The sequence below is a fragment of the Nesoenas mayeri genome, assembly GCF_963082525.1.
Source record: "Nesoenas mayeri genome assembly, chromosome: 5".
NCBI classification, from domain to species: Eukaryota; Metazoa; Chordata; class Aves; order Columbiformes; family Columbidae; genus Nesoenas; species Nesoenas mayeri.
Genome location: NC_137548.1, coordinates 65,703,072 through 65,723,384, shown reverse-complemented (window position 1 = coordinate 65,723,384; position 20,313 = coordinate 65,703,072). Strand labels below are relative to the sequence as shown.

General features: G+C 40.6%; 1 protein-coding gene across 4 annotated transcripts; it reads right to left on the bottom strand.

Annotated features, from left to right (window-relative positions):
* Positions 1-1,906: 1,906 nt before the first annotated feature.
* NADSYN1 (NAD synthetase 1) lies at positions 1,907-19,138 on the bottom strand. Of its 4 annotated transcripts, none has more exons than XM_080346000.1 (21): positions 19,036-19,138; positions 18,818-18,878; positions 18,218-18,334; positions 17,705-17,758; positions 17,230-17,319; positions 16,314-16,365; positions 15,781-15,869; positions 14,474-14,591; positions 12,964-13,095; positions 12,539-12,613; positions 12,241-12,365; positions 11,978-12,026; positions 11,244-11,346; positions 10,423-10,591; positions 9,949-10,084; positions 8,327-8,433; positions 7,408-7,539; positions 6,858-6,927; positions 5,947-6,075; positions 5,073-5,249; positions 1,907-2,409 (listed from the first exon to the last, which is right to left on the bottom strand). In XM_080346000.1, the coding sequence occupies exons 1-21, from the start codon at positions 19,118-19,120 to the stop codon at positions 2,356-2,358; spliced, it is 2,124 nt and encodes a 707-aa protein (XP_080202126.1). In that variant the 5' UTR covers positions 19,121-19,138; the 3' UTR covers positions 1,907-2,355. The 4 variants fall into 4 exon arrangements, with proteins under 4 accessions (XP_080202126.1, XP_080202127.1, XP_080202128.1 ...); XM_080346001.1 differs by having other exon boundaries at positions 1,907-2,400; XM_080346002.1 differs by lacking the exons at positions 18,818-18,878; positions 19,036-19,138 and having other exon boundaries at positions 17,705-18,048; positions 18,218-18,237.
* Between the last annotated feature and the right edge of the window lie 1,175 nt (positions 19,139-20,313).

The window sequence follows — 20,313 nt, the reverse complement described above, 5'->3', positions numbered from 1 at the left end:
TCATTAAAGGCTACCTGCCTCCAGAAGACCTCTGCTCAGTGAGCATGTGTAGTAAGAAAAGTGTTATATATCTCGTATGCAAATATTGTAACAAATCAGCCCTACAGGACAGCTCTAAGGGTGTGCATATACAGATGGCATTTTGTATAAATGAATGAGACTTTTGCATTGCTGGTACACTAGTTTGATCTAGCATCCAGACTTGTACAACTCTGCAATAAAACCAGCATCTTATCTCTGCATACAGAGTTTCAAAATTTGCATGCTCACCGGGTAAAGAACCCTGGTTTAGGGATAACAATATGACAAGCCTACACTCTTTTCTGCCACAAACTGGGAGCTACAGCAGCATAACAATAAACAGGAAAGTGTATCCATCCCTTGATTTGGTGTTCCAACCTGAGCAGTAAAAGTAGGTCTGTCCTACACTGTTTAATTAGCAATGGGGTAGGTTTTTGCCTTCAGCTGCACAACTGATGGGTCAAACATTGTCATTATACAGAGGCTTCTAAATAAGTCAGGGTAAGATCCAGCCTTTTTGGGGAGCTTAAGATAAAAGGGAAAATGCCATGACATTACTGTAAGAGTCATCACTAGTAAAAAGTGAACGGCAGCAGCTACTCATAACAGTTATTTCCCATTCTCAGTAGACAGCAAAGCACCAATAAAATTTGAGTTATTGTTGGTAACAGATAAACTAGAGGCATCAGATGGAACAGGTACAGTGAAAATTTCAGGATAGTAAAAGCAAAGTAGAGGTGGGCTAGGACAATGTGTATTCAGCAGTAGCAGGCAAGAAATAAAATGCACTTCTCACAGATGCTCTAAGTGCCATTGCTAAAATCCACAAATGTCCTTTTGCTAAGTGTCTGAAACATTCAGGGTAACCACAGTAACAAGAAGTACATGTAAACATTGTATTGGTTTTGCCATTAATTTTATTTGAATGAAAGCAAATGTTTCCTTCTTTCCTCTTCTGTGACGGTCAGGAAGGAGAATCAATAACTTCAGGAAGAAAAAAAGGAAATAAGAAGCCTTCAAATATACAACGGATTCCTGAACAGCTATTCAAGATTCATCCACTCCCTGTGGCTGGAATGGGAAGGGGAAATGGCCAACGAACAGTGAAGGAAAGCAAATCTTAACTGGGGTTTTTCAGTCAGACGAACACAAACATCCTTAGTATCAGCAGCATCCACTAAGGTAAGCTACGTATTTATAAAATACCATATAATAAACTCACCAAGAATAATGCAGCATCTTTAACTCCAAGTGAATCAACTCTGTGTTTCCAGATTGTGGAAAACGAATGTGGAGAACATGCCCTTTAGCAGACATTTGTCATTAGCACAATGTACAACCATTTTAACAAAAGTCTTGCCTGGTCTAAGCTTCCCGGCTGTTGCAGTTATAGCATGGTTTGTCTAGAACCTCTGAAAGCATCTTTCAAATCAGATTTTTAAAAAAGCAACAAAAATGGCCAAACATTAAATAAACAAGCAGAAAAGGGACTCAAGTTACCCTTACACATCAAAAATGCCAGGAGGGAAAAGACACCATGCCAACTCTTTTCAAAATCCTTAAAATACAGCTGAGGATCTTGGAGAGCAATAACCATTAAACAATCCCTGAACAGACTAATGAAGCAGGTTATTTCTCCTCTCTGAGAAAATTAAGTCAGAGATTTTAAAGTTAATTGTCACAAGTTACACAGCAAGTAGATGCAAAACAAGAAGCTGAACTCTTAATTTGGATCCCACTAACAAGATTACCCATCTGCTTCAAGTTAGACATGTTTCCAGTACCTTTCTGAATTAGACCATACGTGGCTACTCAAAACACTGGTCCAGTGTACACAGCCAATGCTGGATTAATAAAAAAACCAGTAAAATAAGAACGGAGTCAATTAGCATTATAAAATTACAAGTTTATTGCAAAGCAAAATGAGCCTTTCCCCTCAACAGCACATGCCAGAACTGTTAAAATTTTATACTTTCGGCTGAATGTTACTCAAAAAATCATATCCAAATTATTAGAATGAATTATTACCCTTTCACAAAAGACTACCCTGTATTTATGACTGATGGGCTTATCCAAATATTTTCAATTAAAAGTCATTAACTCCAGCAGTTGAAGAAAATCCTTAACAAATGATTCCTTAGCCAAACTATGGTTTAAGTATATTGGGAACAAACCAGGGAGTCAATCAAAATAGAGGAGTTTATTACAAATCCTGTTTACAATGGCCATCTCAACAATTGTTTGGGTCATCTCTGCTCATGATCATCACAGTATACTCCAGTTTTGAACATTCTGCGTAGCAAATTAATTACCACAGCTAAACAAGACAGCAAGTCAGTCCACGTCTTCATCTAGGGAAATTCCTTCCTTTTTTTCTAGCTTGGATACCTGCAAGTTAAAAGGAAACTGATTCAATAGTAAAAATACACTTGCGTTTAGCGTCTCCTGTCTTTTCAGACTTCCATCACAAAACAGTGGAGAGCCCAGATTTATCAGGAACTGACAGCGGGAGACACTCTAGGGGACAACTGAGCTGAACAAGATGTTATTTGCAGCCAAACGAGAAGGTCAAACTTTCTACCTACCCTCTTAACCTCCCCTCGGCCACAGGCTCCCATCAGTTCTTAGGTTTTTGTCAGTTTGGTGACTTCATTTGGCTGCCCAAAGAGTGAGACGAGCACCAAAGTCATCTCAAAAGGCAGGAGAGACAGGAAGGGAGGCAGCGCTGTCCGTTTCAGTGACAGCTGTCAGATCAGATCAGGCCATAACCTGGAACCCTGCCCCTAAGAGCCTAGAATAATTAAAACAAACACAGGGAGTGCTTTCCATGCACACACACACAATTTTATAAAACTGGCCTTCACTGTTCTTAAAACTTTAGAAAATTAATTACCTTATATTAAGCTAAACTGTTGCTAAGGCTAACAGTATAAATTGTTTCAGAATGGATTCTACAATCTCAGGGAGGATAGACCAAGGGCACAACCTAAACATGACGTTCTGCACATTACCTCTAACTGGAAAATTTAGATTTACGTTCCCTAGACCTATGGGGATATATAGGGTGGGTTGTACTATAAATTCTCTGTTCTTATGTTCGTCCTTCAACATCGGCTGCTGAGAGGCACAAAGATACTCAGGTTGCTCAATCTTCAGTTTGACCCAATGTAGCTTATCTTGTGATATGACCAGTAAGCACTAGAAAAAGCAGAGGACAGACTGCTGGTACCTAACCCTTGGGGGCAGGTGGGCTAGTTTTCTTCTGAGCTATGTCACAGTTCCTTCAAATTACACCAGCTATTAAAATCCCAATGAACATTCTGGCACTTAGAAACTGTTAAAGTGCACGGTCTGACCACACATGGTTTACCTCATGCATAACTTCACAGCAGAACCTACAGACAGTGCTACTGCAGTTTCCAGGGTCACTCTAAACCACTAGAAATTCCATGACCCAGGTAGAGCTGAATGATACCAAGACTCCAAGGGCAAATCAGGCAATTCCCAGCAAGCACTATGAACTCAGCCTCCTCTTACCCCTGTACCTTCTGCAGCAAATACGGAGGGAATTTTGCAGTTAGAAGAGTGGATAACTAATTTGGCTTGACTACACTACAAACATCTAAAGTAGAAAAGCACTTTCCACAAATCCAACAGATTTCTCTATCATTAGCACACAAAACCATTTCCCTTCACAAATGAACTCAAGCTGTAATGTGAGTCTTCTATAGGAAAACCTGGCATTACCTGCCTAAAGGTGTTTTCTGGCAAAACTGCATCATTTAGAGTTTATACCATATTTTCACAGTGCTGTTACTATGCCAGAAAAACCTTAAGCGCAGATTAAGTCCCAGGAGCACAATTATCAGTAAGACATTGTCCTACAGAGTAATTCTCCTCAGAATTACTATTGTACTGAATATGCACAATAAGTGGAAACTCTTACAGTATTCCCTTCCTTGATTAGGGCAGATTTAACTCACATTATTGCAAGTCATTATTTTCCAGTCTTGCAAAAAACTATCAGTTATCAGTTCAGGTTACTGTTACCCCCATAAAAGATTTTTCCCCAAACTTAAATCCCAGTTTTCAGGAATAAGTTGCAATGACCCTTGCATAGCACAACTGCTATTCCATACAAATGTAGTTAAAGAGTGTATGAATATTCTGGATCATGAAAATATCTTAATCACATTTACTGTAAGCATAAAATAATTACATTTTGGTCCAGACCCTACAAAAATAATTTTACTCAACTCCCAGTGGGGCCAAAAAAACCCTTTTGTCCTGGACTTCAGTGGGGAAAAAGTCTAAAATGATCGAAAAGAAAAAGAAAAACCACCACATATGGTAGCTTTTATCCTAGGTTTCAAGGTAATATAAACACTATTACAGCATGTCTGGCATTTTGCAGATGAGGGAATTAATATTTTATTACATATATAAACATATCTTAAAAGCAACTGAGGTGTAAAAATCGCTGGCAGAAAAATTTTCAAGGTGCTAAAATTCTTCAGCCCAGCACTTTTGCCATAAAAATATACATTAAAGTAACATTGAAGGTGTGACTAAAAACTACAAGAAGCACAGTTCTGATAGCAGCAGGTGAGAGAATGGTTCACAGTGAATTGCTGCCTCTTACGGGCTTTTCCCACACAGATGTAGGTCAAGTCTCAATCCTGCAATTAAACAGATCCCTGCAGACACGTCCTAAACTGAAACTGAAACACAGAAGCTTGTTCTCTGTACTAGCACAAGACTTGATGAGTATGGGTACACCTATTAGTTTCCAGCCTCAGTACACATAGTCTGTTTTTATCTTTTTGCTGTACCTAACAATTTAAAAAAACTAAAAAAAAACCCAACAGCTTACACTAAAACCAGAGAATTCTTAGCCTCACAGTGATGTGAAAAGATTAATCACACTTATTTCTGTTTTAAACTATTATCCTAAATGCTAGAGGGCTTTTGCTGGATGTTCACTGGAGCTGCGCTTGTCCCATTGCAAGGGCTTTAAATACAAATCTGTACAAGAAGTAGATAGCACTTACCTCTTTATCTATACACCTAAATTGCCAGGACCACGAGGTGTTATAAAGAAAAGGCCTCAGGTCAAACCGGTTGTCATCCGGACTGTAGTTTTCAGCGTGGTAGGATGGTGTCAGAGTGGTCATTTTATGTCTGTTCATGGAATATATCCTGAAGAAATGCTTGACCTTGGATGCCACCTGGTGTACAGAGAATATAGCTTTTAATCAGATGAAGGTTCTTAGCCTTGAAAAATTTAGCTGAGATTGTATTCTAGCTTTACATACATGTTTTCTTCCACTAACATTTACATAAATTATCTACCACTACTGGTATGAATCACTGTGGATCACCCTACCTATAAGAGGCATTTAAGACCATTTTCAGACACCGCTTCCCTCTCTGTACCTATTTACTATAAAAATAAGGAGGTGCCATGTACAAAATTTAACAATAAGCACTAACCTCCACAATTCTGGTGTCAATCTGAACTTTTTCCTTCGTGCACAAGAAAGGACAAACTGCGTAACAGCCAAGAGGACACGTCTTCAGTGTAGACAGTCCTTCAAGGCTGTCGCGGAACACATAACCAAAGGCTTCAAGGGCAGTCAGCCACATAAGTTGCAGAGAATAATTTTCCCCTGAAGGTACAGTTCTGAACTAATTGTTTTCAAATTGCCCAATTACCATTATAACAATGTGCAACACAGACAAGGTCCATTAAGAGATGCATACCAGTTTTTCCAGTGTATTTTGCTACAGCTGCGCAATAATCTCTAAACATAGAATAATTAAAATATCCCTTTCAGTTAAAAGGAAATCTGTTTGACCCTTCTCCAAACATAGTCTATTTTGGTAAAGAAATTACATTATTTGATTTTTTTTTTTTAATATTACCTCTCTTGGAGTACAAATTTCCTTCCACATATTAATCAGCTTACAGAACATACTGTATGGGCCAGCCTTTGCAATTTTTCTTAATTTGCCATAGATTGAGAGCTCTGCATAGGTCATTCCCATGTCCACCTGAAATCACACACACACAGAAAGTCACTGAAAATCTTTACTATGCAAATTATAATTACCAGCTTTATGGAGCAATTACAACAACCCAGCTTAGTCAAGGCAAGACCAAAATGAAGTTGTGAATGATCAAAAAGACAAGGAGATAGTAATATTGTGAGCAGAAAACAAACAAAAAACCCCCCTGGAATCTCTGTGACGTGGGAGATTAGAAATTCTTCCCTGAATATATTTGATTTGGCCAGTGAAAAGATTTCTTCCTGCATAACATTTGTTCATTTTAGCTTCTAGGCAGCTTAAATGTAGCATGTATCAGTAAGGTGACGCCAAATGAAGAAAACCATTAATTCTAGTTCAGCAGCTCTTTGCTTTATCATAAGAGTTTTACAGTACCCTGCAGTTAAATATCCAACAGCCTTTCGAGGTGGTGGTTTGGCTGAGCAGTCCTGTCTTACACAAGTGGGTAGCAAAGAGGAGGGCAGGGCAAGAAGAGGGAGGGCTTTGCCATTTTCATAGCAGTAAAGCCCTTTCTGTCTCTCTTCTGATGTTAAGAAGCTTTAGAACAAACTGAATTTCAGAACACACATCCTTCTACGTGCCCAAAATATAAAATCATTCAGTTGCTCCTTTGGAAACTGCTGGTTTGGCACACCAAGGCCTTGTCAGTGGCTTTAAGGTTGTTTATAACATGCACAGATGCACACAAGAGCAAACAATAGCTGTTGGACACAAAACAAGTTTTGGGATCAGGCTTACCAGAGCATTTTATAGTCACTGCCCATTACCTCATCAGTTTGAGCCACGTGTCCATCTACCAGGGGCTCTAACTCTGGAGTGGGTGGAGCTGACATGATACTGTACGGAAAAGGTAAAAAGAAAATCATTAATTCTACCCAGTGTCAATAGTATAGTTAACAACCAGTCTGGTTTGTTAAAAATCAAATGCTTTATTCAAAATTTTTTCACGGCATAAGCTGCTAAATGACCAGATAACTCTAAAGAAATTGCACTTGCAAGCTTTTCCAGGTTTAAAAAGCAATGCTTTATACAAAAAAAACATAAAGCATCTAGTTCAAACAGTTCCTTCAGCAGAATTAACAACATAAACACTTGCATTCGGTCTCTCCTAAGACTGGTGGCATTTTCAGCACCCAGTCACTTACATTGTGAAGGGTACAGAATCATTTAAAACCAGAAGGTCATGCAGAAGACTCTTCCTTATTAGCATTTGCAATATTACTGCAGCTTAGCTGTTAGTACAGAAAATCAAACCGTGAAGTCCACAATTTGCTGCATACAAATAGAGTCACCAGATACCACCGCTTCACTACTGACCTTCTGAGGGCCGTGAGCTGAAAATTTTCAATGCAATATTGTATGAAGTTCTTCAAGTCAGTCTTGCTGATTCCACCAATGGGGTTGATATCAGCACTTGAGCAATCGTACTTCGTCAAGTAACCTCGGAGACTGAGCGAGAGACAAGGTTTATATAGTAACAGTAAAGAATAATGTAACATTAGTATAATAAATAATGGTTTATTCTATATAGAATATACATGTCATATAAAGACAGGGAAAAACAGACAGCATATTGTTCATGTATTTATATGTAAGAGGCAAACAGGTGTTCAGCTGCCACAGGGTTATCCCAAAGCCATGAAATTGCCAGGAGGAAGACAATATTTTAAACCATTATGAAGCACTACTAAACTGCCCATGCTAAGGTAATATATTTGATGCAAAACAATTAAAATACTGTCCTGACCACTTAAAAAAGTAAATCCCAAAATACCCATAGAATCAGCATATGCTACTCTCCCAGCTTTTGAGATTATCAATCCCACAGTCTCATGGGAATTGCTTTAATCTTCGAATACTCAGCTCTAGTAACAGTACTCCAGATTTCAAAGACATTTTTCAACTCGAAGTTCACAACTTCATTCCTATTACAGTGATGGAAAATATAACAAATAACAGATTGGAAAGTTCACCTGGTAACCCCACAGGCAAACTCTACTGAAAATGGCTAAGGAAGGAACAGCAGTTTATTGGAAAACTATGACAATACTTGGGGTAAACTTGTGAAAAATACACAATTTTCCATTCAGGTCAATTCAGCTACTTAATTTCACTGCTATCAGTATATTCTTAGCTTGTTACCTCTTCTAATTTACGCTGGGATTTGGTAGAGTTGCAAGGAAAGAGGTGCCCTCTTCCCAGTTCACCTGCTTTTAGATTTCTAATTTCCACCAACCTCTCATCTGCATTGGTTGATCCCAGCACCAGGAGTCCCCCTGGCATCCCCCGAGCCCAAAGCGTCAGCTGAGCAAACAGGTAGGCAAGGACCATTCTGATTCGAGCCTGCAAAGCAAAATGGAAAACAAAATGAATTCACAAAGCAGAATAATTTCTCCTCTATCATTTTTATTAGTCAGTTCCCTGAACAAACCCATAAAGAACAAAATGCGAGAGGGGAAGTGTTAAAGCAAGGACAATCTTGTGGAGAAGATGCTGAACTTAGGAAGGCCAGGTTCAGTATCTGCTACTGCCACAGACTGACACACCTGGGCAAGTTTATTCTACTCTGAATTGCAGAATGGGGAGTAATTGCCATTTTCTGCCTCCTATAAGCACTAGTAAGGGTCCAAGAGGGATAAAGTATGCAGATGAACTATATGTCTTACACATCCTTTCATGGAGTATTAAACTAAAGGGATTTACTTACAGAAAATTTGTAAAAAGTTCTCTTTGCTTCTGTCACCATTCTGCAACTCTGCTTTTTCTAAGGATGGTAATAACACCAAGCAGACCTCAAATGCAAACCCAGCCCTGGCCACAATTGTGTGCGATTTAAGGGTTGGACTCGATGATCTCTGAGGTCTTTTCCAACCCAGTCGATTCTGTGATTCTGTGATTTTAAGCAAATAATCATACTTTGTGACTAATGCCAATCCCTTTGCCAATGAGCTGATAAAGGATTCAATGTTTGCTTCCAAAGGAGACAGCTGGAGCTCTCCAGTAACAGCAGGGGAAGAAAGATCAGGTTCTGAGCTAACAAAAACTATCAAATACTGTAACTGACATTTAGCCAGAATTAGAACAGACTTTCTGGATAGGCTGGAAGCCAAAAAAGAAAGCTCTCCAGCCAAGGAAAGGTACAACTGGATCCAGGGCCTAGGAGTCACCAGGCAGTTGTTTTCTGGGGTTCTATAGGATAGTTATACCAGTGCTACCCAGGCACAGCACCAATCTGTTCTGACACAATGAAAATGAATATCTGGAAATGTGTGTTTGAGCTGTGTTTCATAAGGCCATTGAAGATCAAATACATTCTGATGATAAAAAATAAAATTATTTTTTACCTTCTAAAACTGAGGACATCCAGGAATTAGAATGGCCAAGACTGACATCTCAGAGCCTTTTAAAGGCTGCTAATATTCACCATATGAAATTCTACTGTACATCAGCAATATTTTTGAGTCTTGACCTGCCACAATCCTACTGGACTCAGACTTGTCTATAAAAATCTTTTGCTGCTCATCTTCCTGACCTGGCAGCTTTCTGTTGGGGCACTTTTCTAAACATTGATGCTATAGATGGGATACAGGTGTATATTACTGCTTCCTGACCATCCTGTAAAAGTTACAAACAAAAATTATCTTGGTCTAGTCCTGAGTTATGTGGGATTGTTGATTTCTGCTGCAGACAAGCATTTACTGGAAACCCAGGAATCTTCAGGGATGTACCACAAGTTCAGGTTTGCACAGCAATGCAAATGAAGGGCCCCTTGCTACTTTACCATTTTGTACTCTTTAAAGGAAGAAAAATAAATAAAAAAAGGAGGTTCTGACCTGATTCAGCCTACATGAAACACACCTGCACATTCTGGAGTGCCAGGTTTTCTCTGCTGCTCCCTCCATAGACAGAAAAACAGGGAGTTCGACCTGTCACCGTGATGAAAATTCCCACAACGGCTTTCACAGCCGCATCTATGTTCAGATTGATGTGATAGCTGAAAAGAATTCAAGCAGAAGTGACTCAACTAGCACAATCTGACTATATAAAATGGCATTAAAAAAAAAGAAGAAAAAACCCACCCATAAAATGATATTTGAAAGGCCTCTACCAGCTCAGATCTGGCATGAAGAATCTTAGGAAAGAATAAAACTTTCCAGCGTCTGTTTCCAAATTTCCGTGTCCTTTACTAGATGTTTTTAAGTTTGCCTCACATTTACACACTTAAAAAACATCTGTAATACTCCTACTTAACACACCTACTATCCTGTTTTCCTCTTTTAGTTTTATATCAAAGACTTTGCCAGAACATGATTTTTTTGCAGCATCTTGTACCTGCCTATTTGCTCGGCCAGGAGTTTAGCCCTGTTGCGGGTATCCTGGGAGGAATTCTCGCTGGCCATATAGCAAGTGGTAAAGATGCGCTTGCAGAATTCTCGAGGATCCTCAGGAACATAGGTCTCATCATTCACAATCTTGCGCACATCAGCCAGCACATCTGCATCTGAGTCCAAAGCAAAAGAAACAGAACGAGAGTGGAAATTGTTGCACTCCTGCTATTGAGGATACATATTCCAATTAAGCTTTACACTGCCCCTCGAAAATGAGATGATGCCATCATCTAACTCTCCAAACGTATTTTCATATATTGAATAAAAGAAGTTCTGATTTCACTCCTAATTTTGAAGACAGAAATACTAAATCCATTTGTTCTATGCCTTAAAGAAACTTGATGGAAAATATGATCCAATATGTACAAAGGCTTAGCTAAACACATGTAGTCTACTTAGAGCCAGTTGAAGAGTCTGAACCATGTCGAACCACGTTTTGTAGTGCTGAATTAAATAGAAGGAGAAAATTCTCGTGATAAACTGAAAATACCAAAACTACATTGGCCAACATTTTGAACGATACTCCAGACAGAAACTAGTCTGAGTTCCACATCCAATCCTGAAAACCAGAATGAAAACTATTAAACCAATTCAAAGAACCTGAAATGTGGACACACATTGCTGGAATATCTGATACAAAGGATTCCATTAGAACAGCTGGGCAAGAGTTTACCACTTATGTCTTGCATCTATCGCACCCAGCTAACATTAAGTTGTCCCTAATGATTAGTAAGCGTGCCAAGGCAGACGTGCACATCTACTCACTTCCATTCTTGACTGCCAGGCAAACCTGGTGACACATGGAGTACACGATGCAAGCTGTAGCAGAGCTGTCAATTCCACCACTAAGAGGTAGGAGAAATCCTGCCTTGAAAACAGAGCAAGGAAGACATTCCAAAGAGCAAAATTAGAAAAATATATATTGTGCCATTCAGAAACATACTTTTCTAAAAGAATTGGGTGCATTGCTCAAGTCTGCTTATATTGTACTGGGGAAAACCAAACCAACCTGACCTAGCAAACCCTCTTAAACTCTTACTGATCGGGTAATCAAACATGTAGTCAGTGTAAACCCTTTGGCTAGAAAAACTTCCAGTACATCTTTATCCTCTAGTAAGATACAAGAGCTACTATAAAAAGATGAATTTTTTCATATATATGTCACTTTTCAACTCAATTACTAGTTCATGTCACTCTGCTTATTTTAAACATCTCCATTGTGCCATTAAATATTTTCCTTACTGAAAAAACAGTGTTACAAAGAAAAAAAACCTCCTTTATTAGGTAAGCTTGACTGTTGCTTCCAAAGAAAGCACAATTCCTAAGGAAAAACTCTGAAGAGTACGTTGAAGTCACGCTTTGCGTACGAGTTTTAAGTCTGAATGAGCCACCAGTGAAAAACTCAAGCCTTACACCTTGGACTAACATGACCTTGCATTAACAGCAGCACAGGAGGGGACGTGTAAGCCAAGGCAAAGAACAAAAACAGTTTTCCTTACCTGTTTGCTGCGCCTTAAATAGTCCCAAAGCCAACACGCAGGCCCAAGGCTGAAAACAGAGAATATGCTTATTCCAAGAAGGTTATGGACTAAGACCTAAGCAAGTCACCGTATTTACTGTGAGATATCCAGTGAGATACTTTCTTTACTTAAATATAAATAAGATCTTACGTTTATCTCTTCTTGGTTTGAGTTTTTGTTTGGTTTTGGTTTGGTTTTTTAAACAAAATGACTTTCAAGCAACAGATTCAGTATGTTCTTACCTGATCTCCTCCTCAGGACTATGATGTCTCCACTGGACTGGCACACAAGTAGGTACAGCCACATCATCAGAACACGACAGAGCAAAATCCACTTTTATCCTGGGATAAGGATTCACTTTACTGGCCTAAGCAATAGTAGAGAAGAATTGGGAAGACATCAATTTTAGCATAGCATGTGCCTATAAAACAAGAAATCTATTGAATACTATGAAAATCAAGACATGAAAATACTTTTAAAATTCAGTAACTATTCCAACTCGGCAGAGTTTCCAAACATAACTCCATAAAGGATTCTTACCGCCAAGTTACGTGATGAAATCTCTGCTCTGTAACTTCGAACATCCTCCAAGTCCAGAGTGGCAACCAGCACCTCCTATGGAAAGGCTTTCAATGTTAGATCGGTTCTACACAAACAAATAAACAACGCTTGGACTACAAAAAACGCTGGAGAAGAAGAATGCATGCAACTCCTTTCAATCCTGGTTTGTATGCATACACAAACATTTTCAGGAAGCTCTTGTACTGTGAGAGCTCTTCCTCGCTCTCAAGAGAAGGCAATTTTACTAGGAAAAACCTTGGATCTTGTTGAATAACATAGTAAAAATAAATCTTTTTTAGTCTAGAGACATGGACCTAATATCTGGAACATCTGGGAAGTGTTGAGCGTAAATGCAGCAGTGCTAATTTCAGCTGTAACCAGCAGCTATAGGTTGAATATATTACCACATCATCAAGTGAAAACTGGGATCCTTGTGCGACTGTTTCTCCATTCACCGAAATCATGGCACAGCCATCATAATACAGACGATCGCCGTCACAGCCTTTCTGGTTAGCTAAAATATATATTCCACCGTTCTGGGAGGAAAACAAAGATGCAGACAAAAAAAAGTGCTTTTCAGAATATAGCACCTGACAGAATGTTAAAAGGCAAAATGCTATTTATCTGTTCCTGGCCTTCTTATCATTTTCCTAAGTCTTTATATTGTGAATGATTTCCAGCTAGGACACTCTCTTGTCATTTGTAAAACTACTTTGCATGTCATACGCACAATGGAAAGAAGTAACTACAAAAGTAAATGTAGTAACTGAGCTGTATCCCTTTCACATTGTTGGAAGACAGGAGTCTTCTGTTATTAGCCCGAATAGAGAGGGCTGCACTTCTAAATTGAGATTCAAAGTCCAAATTGAGACTGAGAAAAGCAGGAAGATGACAAGAGGTGTGTTTGGATATCTGAGGACAAAGCAGATGCTGCTAAATAGAACCAAAGCATGTTAAATTACGATGACAAAGCAGTTATACAAATAGAACATTTTACACAGTTTAATGTACATTCATTACTTTGGTTTGTCTCCATCACTTGGACAAGATTACAGTCTAATAACTAAATGTCTGCTCTTCTTTAAAATAAACAGAACCTTCAAAGTAGAAAAAAATGAATATATTTAAAGTAAGAAGATGATGGGGAAAAATAATGAAGTCTGAGTTTAAACACTTACTTCTATTTCCCCTTTCTGATACAGTTACCAGTATTTCTCCAGCACAATGTTGCTATGTGAACAAAAACTGGGAAAGAAACTGACATTTTAAGGAACCAAAAGAGACTTTTGGATGGTTTTATATGTGCTAGGGAAATAATCCCCTTTGTTGACGGAACTACAAGCTGGCAATGAGCTGGCAATTCAGCACATGAAGTCAGTTATTCTGATGAACTATTTTCTATCCATTATACATTTATCCATGATATGTGCTTAACAGAATTAAGACTGAGGACATCATATGCATTTTTTGGAGCCTAGATCTCCAGAGCTGGGAGTTATCAAGCTGTTTTAAGGTATTTTTAGTGTTTGTGAAAGATACTATACTTGGCATGCCAGTGCAGGACTAGATGCTCTTCTGGTCTGCTGCTCCACAGACCAGACAGAGCCAACATGCAATCAAACAGCTTCTGGCATTTGGGATCACAGAGCTGGAAATAAATCAGTGTTTCACATTAGAGCAAGATATATAGCAGGGTGCCCCAAAGAAGTACAGTCCCCCTGCCAGAGAGCTCTGCCCCTATAGTTGATTCAGTCAGGGAAGGGAATTATAGGTAAGAAAACAAAAAGCTAACAACCAGGTCTGTCAAGGCCTCCACATTCATATAGAAAATGCTACATCCTGTCACAAGAGAGACGACCTCTGAAATAAAGTGAGGTGCGTAACCAAAAACATATTATTTTATTAAGTGTATACCTTTGCTGTGGCAGAATTGACCAAATCCACACGGGTGTGAGCCTTGCGCAGCACGTGGTGACTCCCTGAAGAGTTAGTGAAAATTTCCACGCCGTCAAGCCCCATTTCAATATGAGGGCTGGCAAAGCAAAAGGCAGGAACAAAATTCAGCTGGTAATACTACACTGTGAGTACTACAGGCATCATTTAAAACCACCGACGAGTAAAAACATCTGTGTCGTTGCCAGTTTGCTGCATGTCTACCCAAATAAGGACAGGACTCACAAAAACATCTGGTTTTTTGCATTGCCTGACTCTTCTGTCAAAGACCAGTGGTGGCTGCAAAGGGTTTTTGCTCCTTTTGCTCTAAGTGAATGTCTGTAACTGGCAGATTTAAAAAAAACATCCAGAATATTTTGCTTATTTTATGGTGACTACAACAGCTTTCATGGTTTTTTTTCTCTCCACCCCCACCCCACATCAGACCTTTGTGAATGGGATCTTCTTTATTGTTGGGAAAAACTTTAAATTGTAACAAGAATTAAAATAATAACAGGAAGTATTCAGGGAACTAGGCTTTGCTTTTGTTGTTTCCTTCTGCATTATCTTCATGCATTGTCTGATGCTGCTTAAAAAATAAAGCAGAAGGATGAAGCTAACAGCTAAGTAGGAAAAATGAGTTACACACCTCAAACTGATGTTGCCTAGAAGCCAATGCTCTAGCTTGTCTAATATAAGAGAGCTCCAATTTGTTAAGTGAAATGCTTTGGAGGAGTTGGTCAAAGCCGAAGATAAATAGAATAAGGCAATTAAATAAAAAGACCTACTAGTAGTTTCAAATTCTTGAGACAAGGTACAGTAAGTGGGAACAATATGGGATTATAATTACTACACAAAATCAATACTACAAATTGATACAACAAAACCTCTGTCACTTGGACCCCAGATCAAGTTACAGCGATGGACCCAGAGAGGACATTTCAACCTCAGGATGAACCAAAAGCTGAACAGTATCTGAACACAAGCACTGTAGTTTTCTGTCGCTTGTTTCCCCAGGTCACCCTTTTCATTCCACTTCTCAGTATTTCTCTCCTACTTTCTGTTTCAAATGAATTCAGCTCAACCACCTAAAACTTATTTCTGTATCCAGCCTCATGAAATTTTTCCCCTGATGCATTTATTGCTCCTAGTTATAATTTAGCTACCTGGCACTTTCTGAAACATTTACCACATAGAAGAATAATAAGCAGATTTTTTTTCAAACATGTATTTCAGGCAGGAGGTCCAGGGATGTTTTAGTTGACTCTGCATTTCTTCTTCTCCTTTACCTGTTTGGTGCCCAGAGTTCTTCGCATATTTCTGCCCCTAGGCAGGTATCTTTGGTCGCTAGCACTGCGTCCCCAAACGGAACAGTTTCCTGAGCAAAAACAAGAACATCCTTACACACATCAAATAGACGACTCTAACAATATCAATCACATTACACCTTCATTTTATACCAAGGTTATATCAAGGTTAATTTTTTTTTACCTCAAAACACATACTCATTTCTAGTCTCAAGCACAGAAAAATATGAGTGCCAGACTGTGCAAAATAAGACAATCTTGAAGGTCTTGTATATACAAATAACTGAGGCGAATTTAAAATGCACTTGTTTTGCTGCCAAATATGAACATAAACAAGGTTAAATTATGTTCTCCTTTAATGTAGCTGAGAGCTATCACTGAAACCTATGGATCTGCCACAAGACTGACAGCACAATTTGGTGTCTTACAGTTTTATGCCACCAATTCTATTCATTTAAATCGCTGACTCTGGAAGATGCTAAAGTTAAAAAGAAAAGAATCCTTGACAAACTTACCTGTCCAGTCACTTCCTGAATAATCCTGGGTAGAAAATATTCCTCCACATGCCTAAAGCAGGATTATAGGTTATGAATACATCGTTATGTAAATTACAGCATAAAAACTGATTCTTATCTCCGCATTCTGCCACCTTCTAACATTGAGAAAAGAAACTGCACTCAGTTGTACAGGGCTGTGTATGTTTAAAAAATATTCAAAAAGAACCCTCATACTTTCTGTGAAATTAATGAGAAATATTATTAGGTAGGAACATCCCACTTTGCTTCAGAAATGCATGGTGAACAACGCTCCATCCTAGCTATAAACTAGACCTAATAAAGAACACGAAATGCAAGTCAAATACTAAATAAAAGCTTTTCTTTTTGCAGTGTTACTAGATGAGCAACTTGGAAGCCAGCTGGAATTAAGAAGGGCTCTCCCAGAAGCACTTAGTCCTGAGACCAACAAACTGGAACATTCTGTGACTCGAGGAGGAGCACATGGCATCCGAAACGAGCATCACGCATAAGGTGTGTATCCTCTGCAGCTGTTAAAATTCTGACACGGCGCATCCATTTCACATTGTTTCCCAGTTTAATATTGCATAGGATACATCAATCAATGGAGCAAATAAACACAGGCACTTCCAGTCCTCAACTGCCCAGATTAAAAAGCAGAGACAAGGAAAATGCCACTACTCCCCTGGCTGCAGGATCGTTCAGCCCCACTTTTCCTTCTACCTCAGTAATTCAGAATTTGATTACACTTAATAAGCTTTCTAATTGAGCTTCAATTACGTAGCTTAGCTGGCTCTGTCTTACCGCTCCCTCTGGAGCAGCATCGCTAGTTTGCTAGAGAGGTTTCAGTCTTTCTGCTGTGGCTGCAAACGGCAAGCCCTGGTTTTGAACACAATTTTAAGGGTCGTCAGCCTACCTGGCTTTGTTCCACGGCGTAAACCATCTCAGTTCCCTGTAGTTTCCTGCATTTGCCAATGATATTTTCGGTCTGATCAGAAGAATTTTTCTTAAAACATAAAACAGAAAGGGCGACTTAAGACCTGATGTACAGCCAAACAAGACTAAGAACACTGATTAATACCAGCTCTTTTTTTCTATTACGATGTACATTAAACAACTACTACATACAATGATTTTTAAAGGTTCAGTTTGAAGACCTAAGGGTTGAGGCTTTTTTTCTGGAATCTTTCAGAAAGCAGTGGAAATTTAGTTTCTACAAATGCAGAAAGGAAAAAGTGATAATGGAAAAACATTAGTTGTCTCTCTAAAATCCAGTAGACAGGAAGACAACTCCATCGCTCCACATAGTGCTGAAAAGTCTTTCCTGAAGGCCCAACAGGTCTCTGAAAGGATACACTAATGTCTCACAAAACCCATGAAGAACTACTTACTTATTTAAAAAGATCACTCGACAGCTGTAGCGAACGTTTCTGTGCAGAACGGGCCTGTGAAAATACAAAGCAAAGTTACCAGCGGCTAAGTTCATTAAATGAAATTAAGAAAAGCTACAGAATCAACTCCACTGCACACTAAGTATTTTTAAGACAACACTTACAAAATGATATATCAAGTCTTGCCTTGTATTTTTTTAAATTGAAATAGTTGTTTGCAAAAATCAGAGTTACTGACCACACTGTCAGTCTCACATGTATCAGCTCCCATAGGACAGACACACCGCAGCAGCACAAGAAGACCAAAGGAATCTTCCTGGCTGGGCTTATTGATTTAATCCAACCTGTAAGTATACATTAATAGGATTCTCTTTCAGAAAGTGTTTTGCATGTTGCAGTCCCAGTCATGGTAATTAAAACGGAGAGAGTAGCCCAGTTCCCCAGATGTGTTTAAAAGTTCGATGCGGCATTTCTAAAGACTCACCCCTTTATTTACATACAAAAAAAACTTACATCCCCACATCACAGATAATATCTTGAGTGGCTGGAGACTCCAGAAGCTTTGCCAGAACTTGGAACGAATGCAGGAGGGTGTCAGACTCATAGTAGTGATCCGAGCAGCCGTAACCACTGCATGAAAAAGCAAAAGAAATACAAAATTCAGCCAACGTCAGCAGCAGAGCCAGGGACCAGAACCATGGCAGACATGGAACACTCATCCCAGAGGCAATATTTGCAGAACGTGCAGGAGCAGCACTGCCAACATCATCCAGCACTGAAAACATTGCGACATTGCTGGACGTTCCTCACAAGGGCAGCAGCCTGGCCCTAGGAGAAGTCAAAGTACAATGGATTCTGTGATGGAAGACTGGCAGAAATAGGCCAAAAATTATCAATAGCAGTGACATTTCCAAGAGAAGAGAACCCATCTTGTGCTTGCAACTGCGATGTTTTTCTTTGCACTGACAGCTGCTTTAAATAATGCTTTAAGCCTTAGAGCACCACAGGGCTGATTTTTTTACTAATCATTACCTGGGAATTATTATTTTACTGATCGTTCTGCAGTAACTACCCGGGAACGGACCAAACCCAGCACCAACAAAACGCTCTTACCAGATTTCAAGCTCTGGCCCCAGCCGGTACCGGGCTCCTCGGCTCTTGGCGATGTCAATACCTGGAAGAGGCTCGGATTAAACCCCAGCCGGACGCTCCGGACCGGCCCCCACGGCTCCGGTAACCGGACCGCACAGCCCAGGCCGGAACTCCGCCGCTCCGCAGGGCTGGGGCCGCGCAACCCGCGGAGCAGCCGGCCCCACCGCCCCCCCACTCACTCCTGACAATCCTCTCCAGGTTGCCCTGGAAATCCAAGGCCCACTGGTTGAGGGCGCAGGTGGCCACGGTCACCGCTCTGCCCATGGCGGCCACGCCGGCTCCCCCGCCGCTTCCGGGGCGGGCCCGGGCCCGGGCCGCTCCTCCCGCCGCCTGCGGGCCAACCCTGATCGGGGCGGCAGCCGGAGCGCCCGCCCCGGGAGCGGGGGAAATGCCGGCCGGTTGCTGCAGTTTCGTATTATAGAATCGCAGAATAGTTTGGGTTGAAGGGACCTCCAAAGCTCCCCCAGTGCCACCTCAGCCATGAGCAGGGACATCTTCACCAGCTCAGGTTGCTCAGAGCCCCTTCCAGCCTGGCCTGGGATGTCTCCAGGGTGGGGGCATCCACCACCTCTCTGGACAATTTCTTCCAGTATTTCACCACCCTCATGGTAAAAAAATTTCCTTCCTCATGTCTAACCCTGTAGAGCGAGATAAGGACTAAGCAAAACAAGTCGATTCAATGTGAATCACGCTAAGCCATTTATTACAGAAACAAGCCTCCTTATATATGCAACTATATTCTAATCACGCGTCCACGCTCCAAGCATGGATTCGTTAAATGAGTATCGTGGGCTGTCCGTGTGCTGGAGTCTCACTGATGATACGTCCGATGATTCATGTCACACCAGGACCCCAGTGATTGAGGAACGCCCCTCTTTCTCACAGCAGACTCTGTTCTCGAAGCGGCCTTGAAGTTCCTTTGAGCCTGACTAATTCAGCAACAGATCTTTATCTATCAAAACCCATCCACACAACCCGAATCCCCTGAGTTCACAATAATGGATGCAAGTCTAGTCCTTTTTTGGGTACAAAACTCTGCGGAGCCCCGGCTCCCCTCCTGTGTCCTCCACTCATTTGGCTGCCGTGAGCCTCCTCGCATGCGGGATTACTAATTTATTATGTACTAAATTGTCTCTTTGGCCGCCAGTTCCTTTTCTTTCAAAGCCTTTGCTCGTTTTAGCGATTTCTCCCGCGCGGTGGCTGAATCAAACCCCCCCGAGGCCACTACCGCCCGTAGCGTGCGGGCTCTAGGGGATGTTCTCACGGTAACTACACCTTGCTCTCGCAGTTAAAATCCCTCTGTGCAAAACAGCCCTGACCGTGACTTTACAGGCTGCCGGGCCTGGCCACAAGGGGAGGAGCGGCCCCCGGTGCTGCTGCCCCGCTCGGAGCGGGGTTGGCGCAGGGACCGCGATGCGGCCAGGGTCAAGCCCACCCCGTCTCCTCAGCCCATGGGT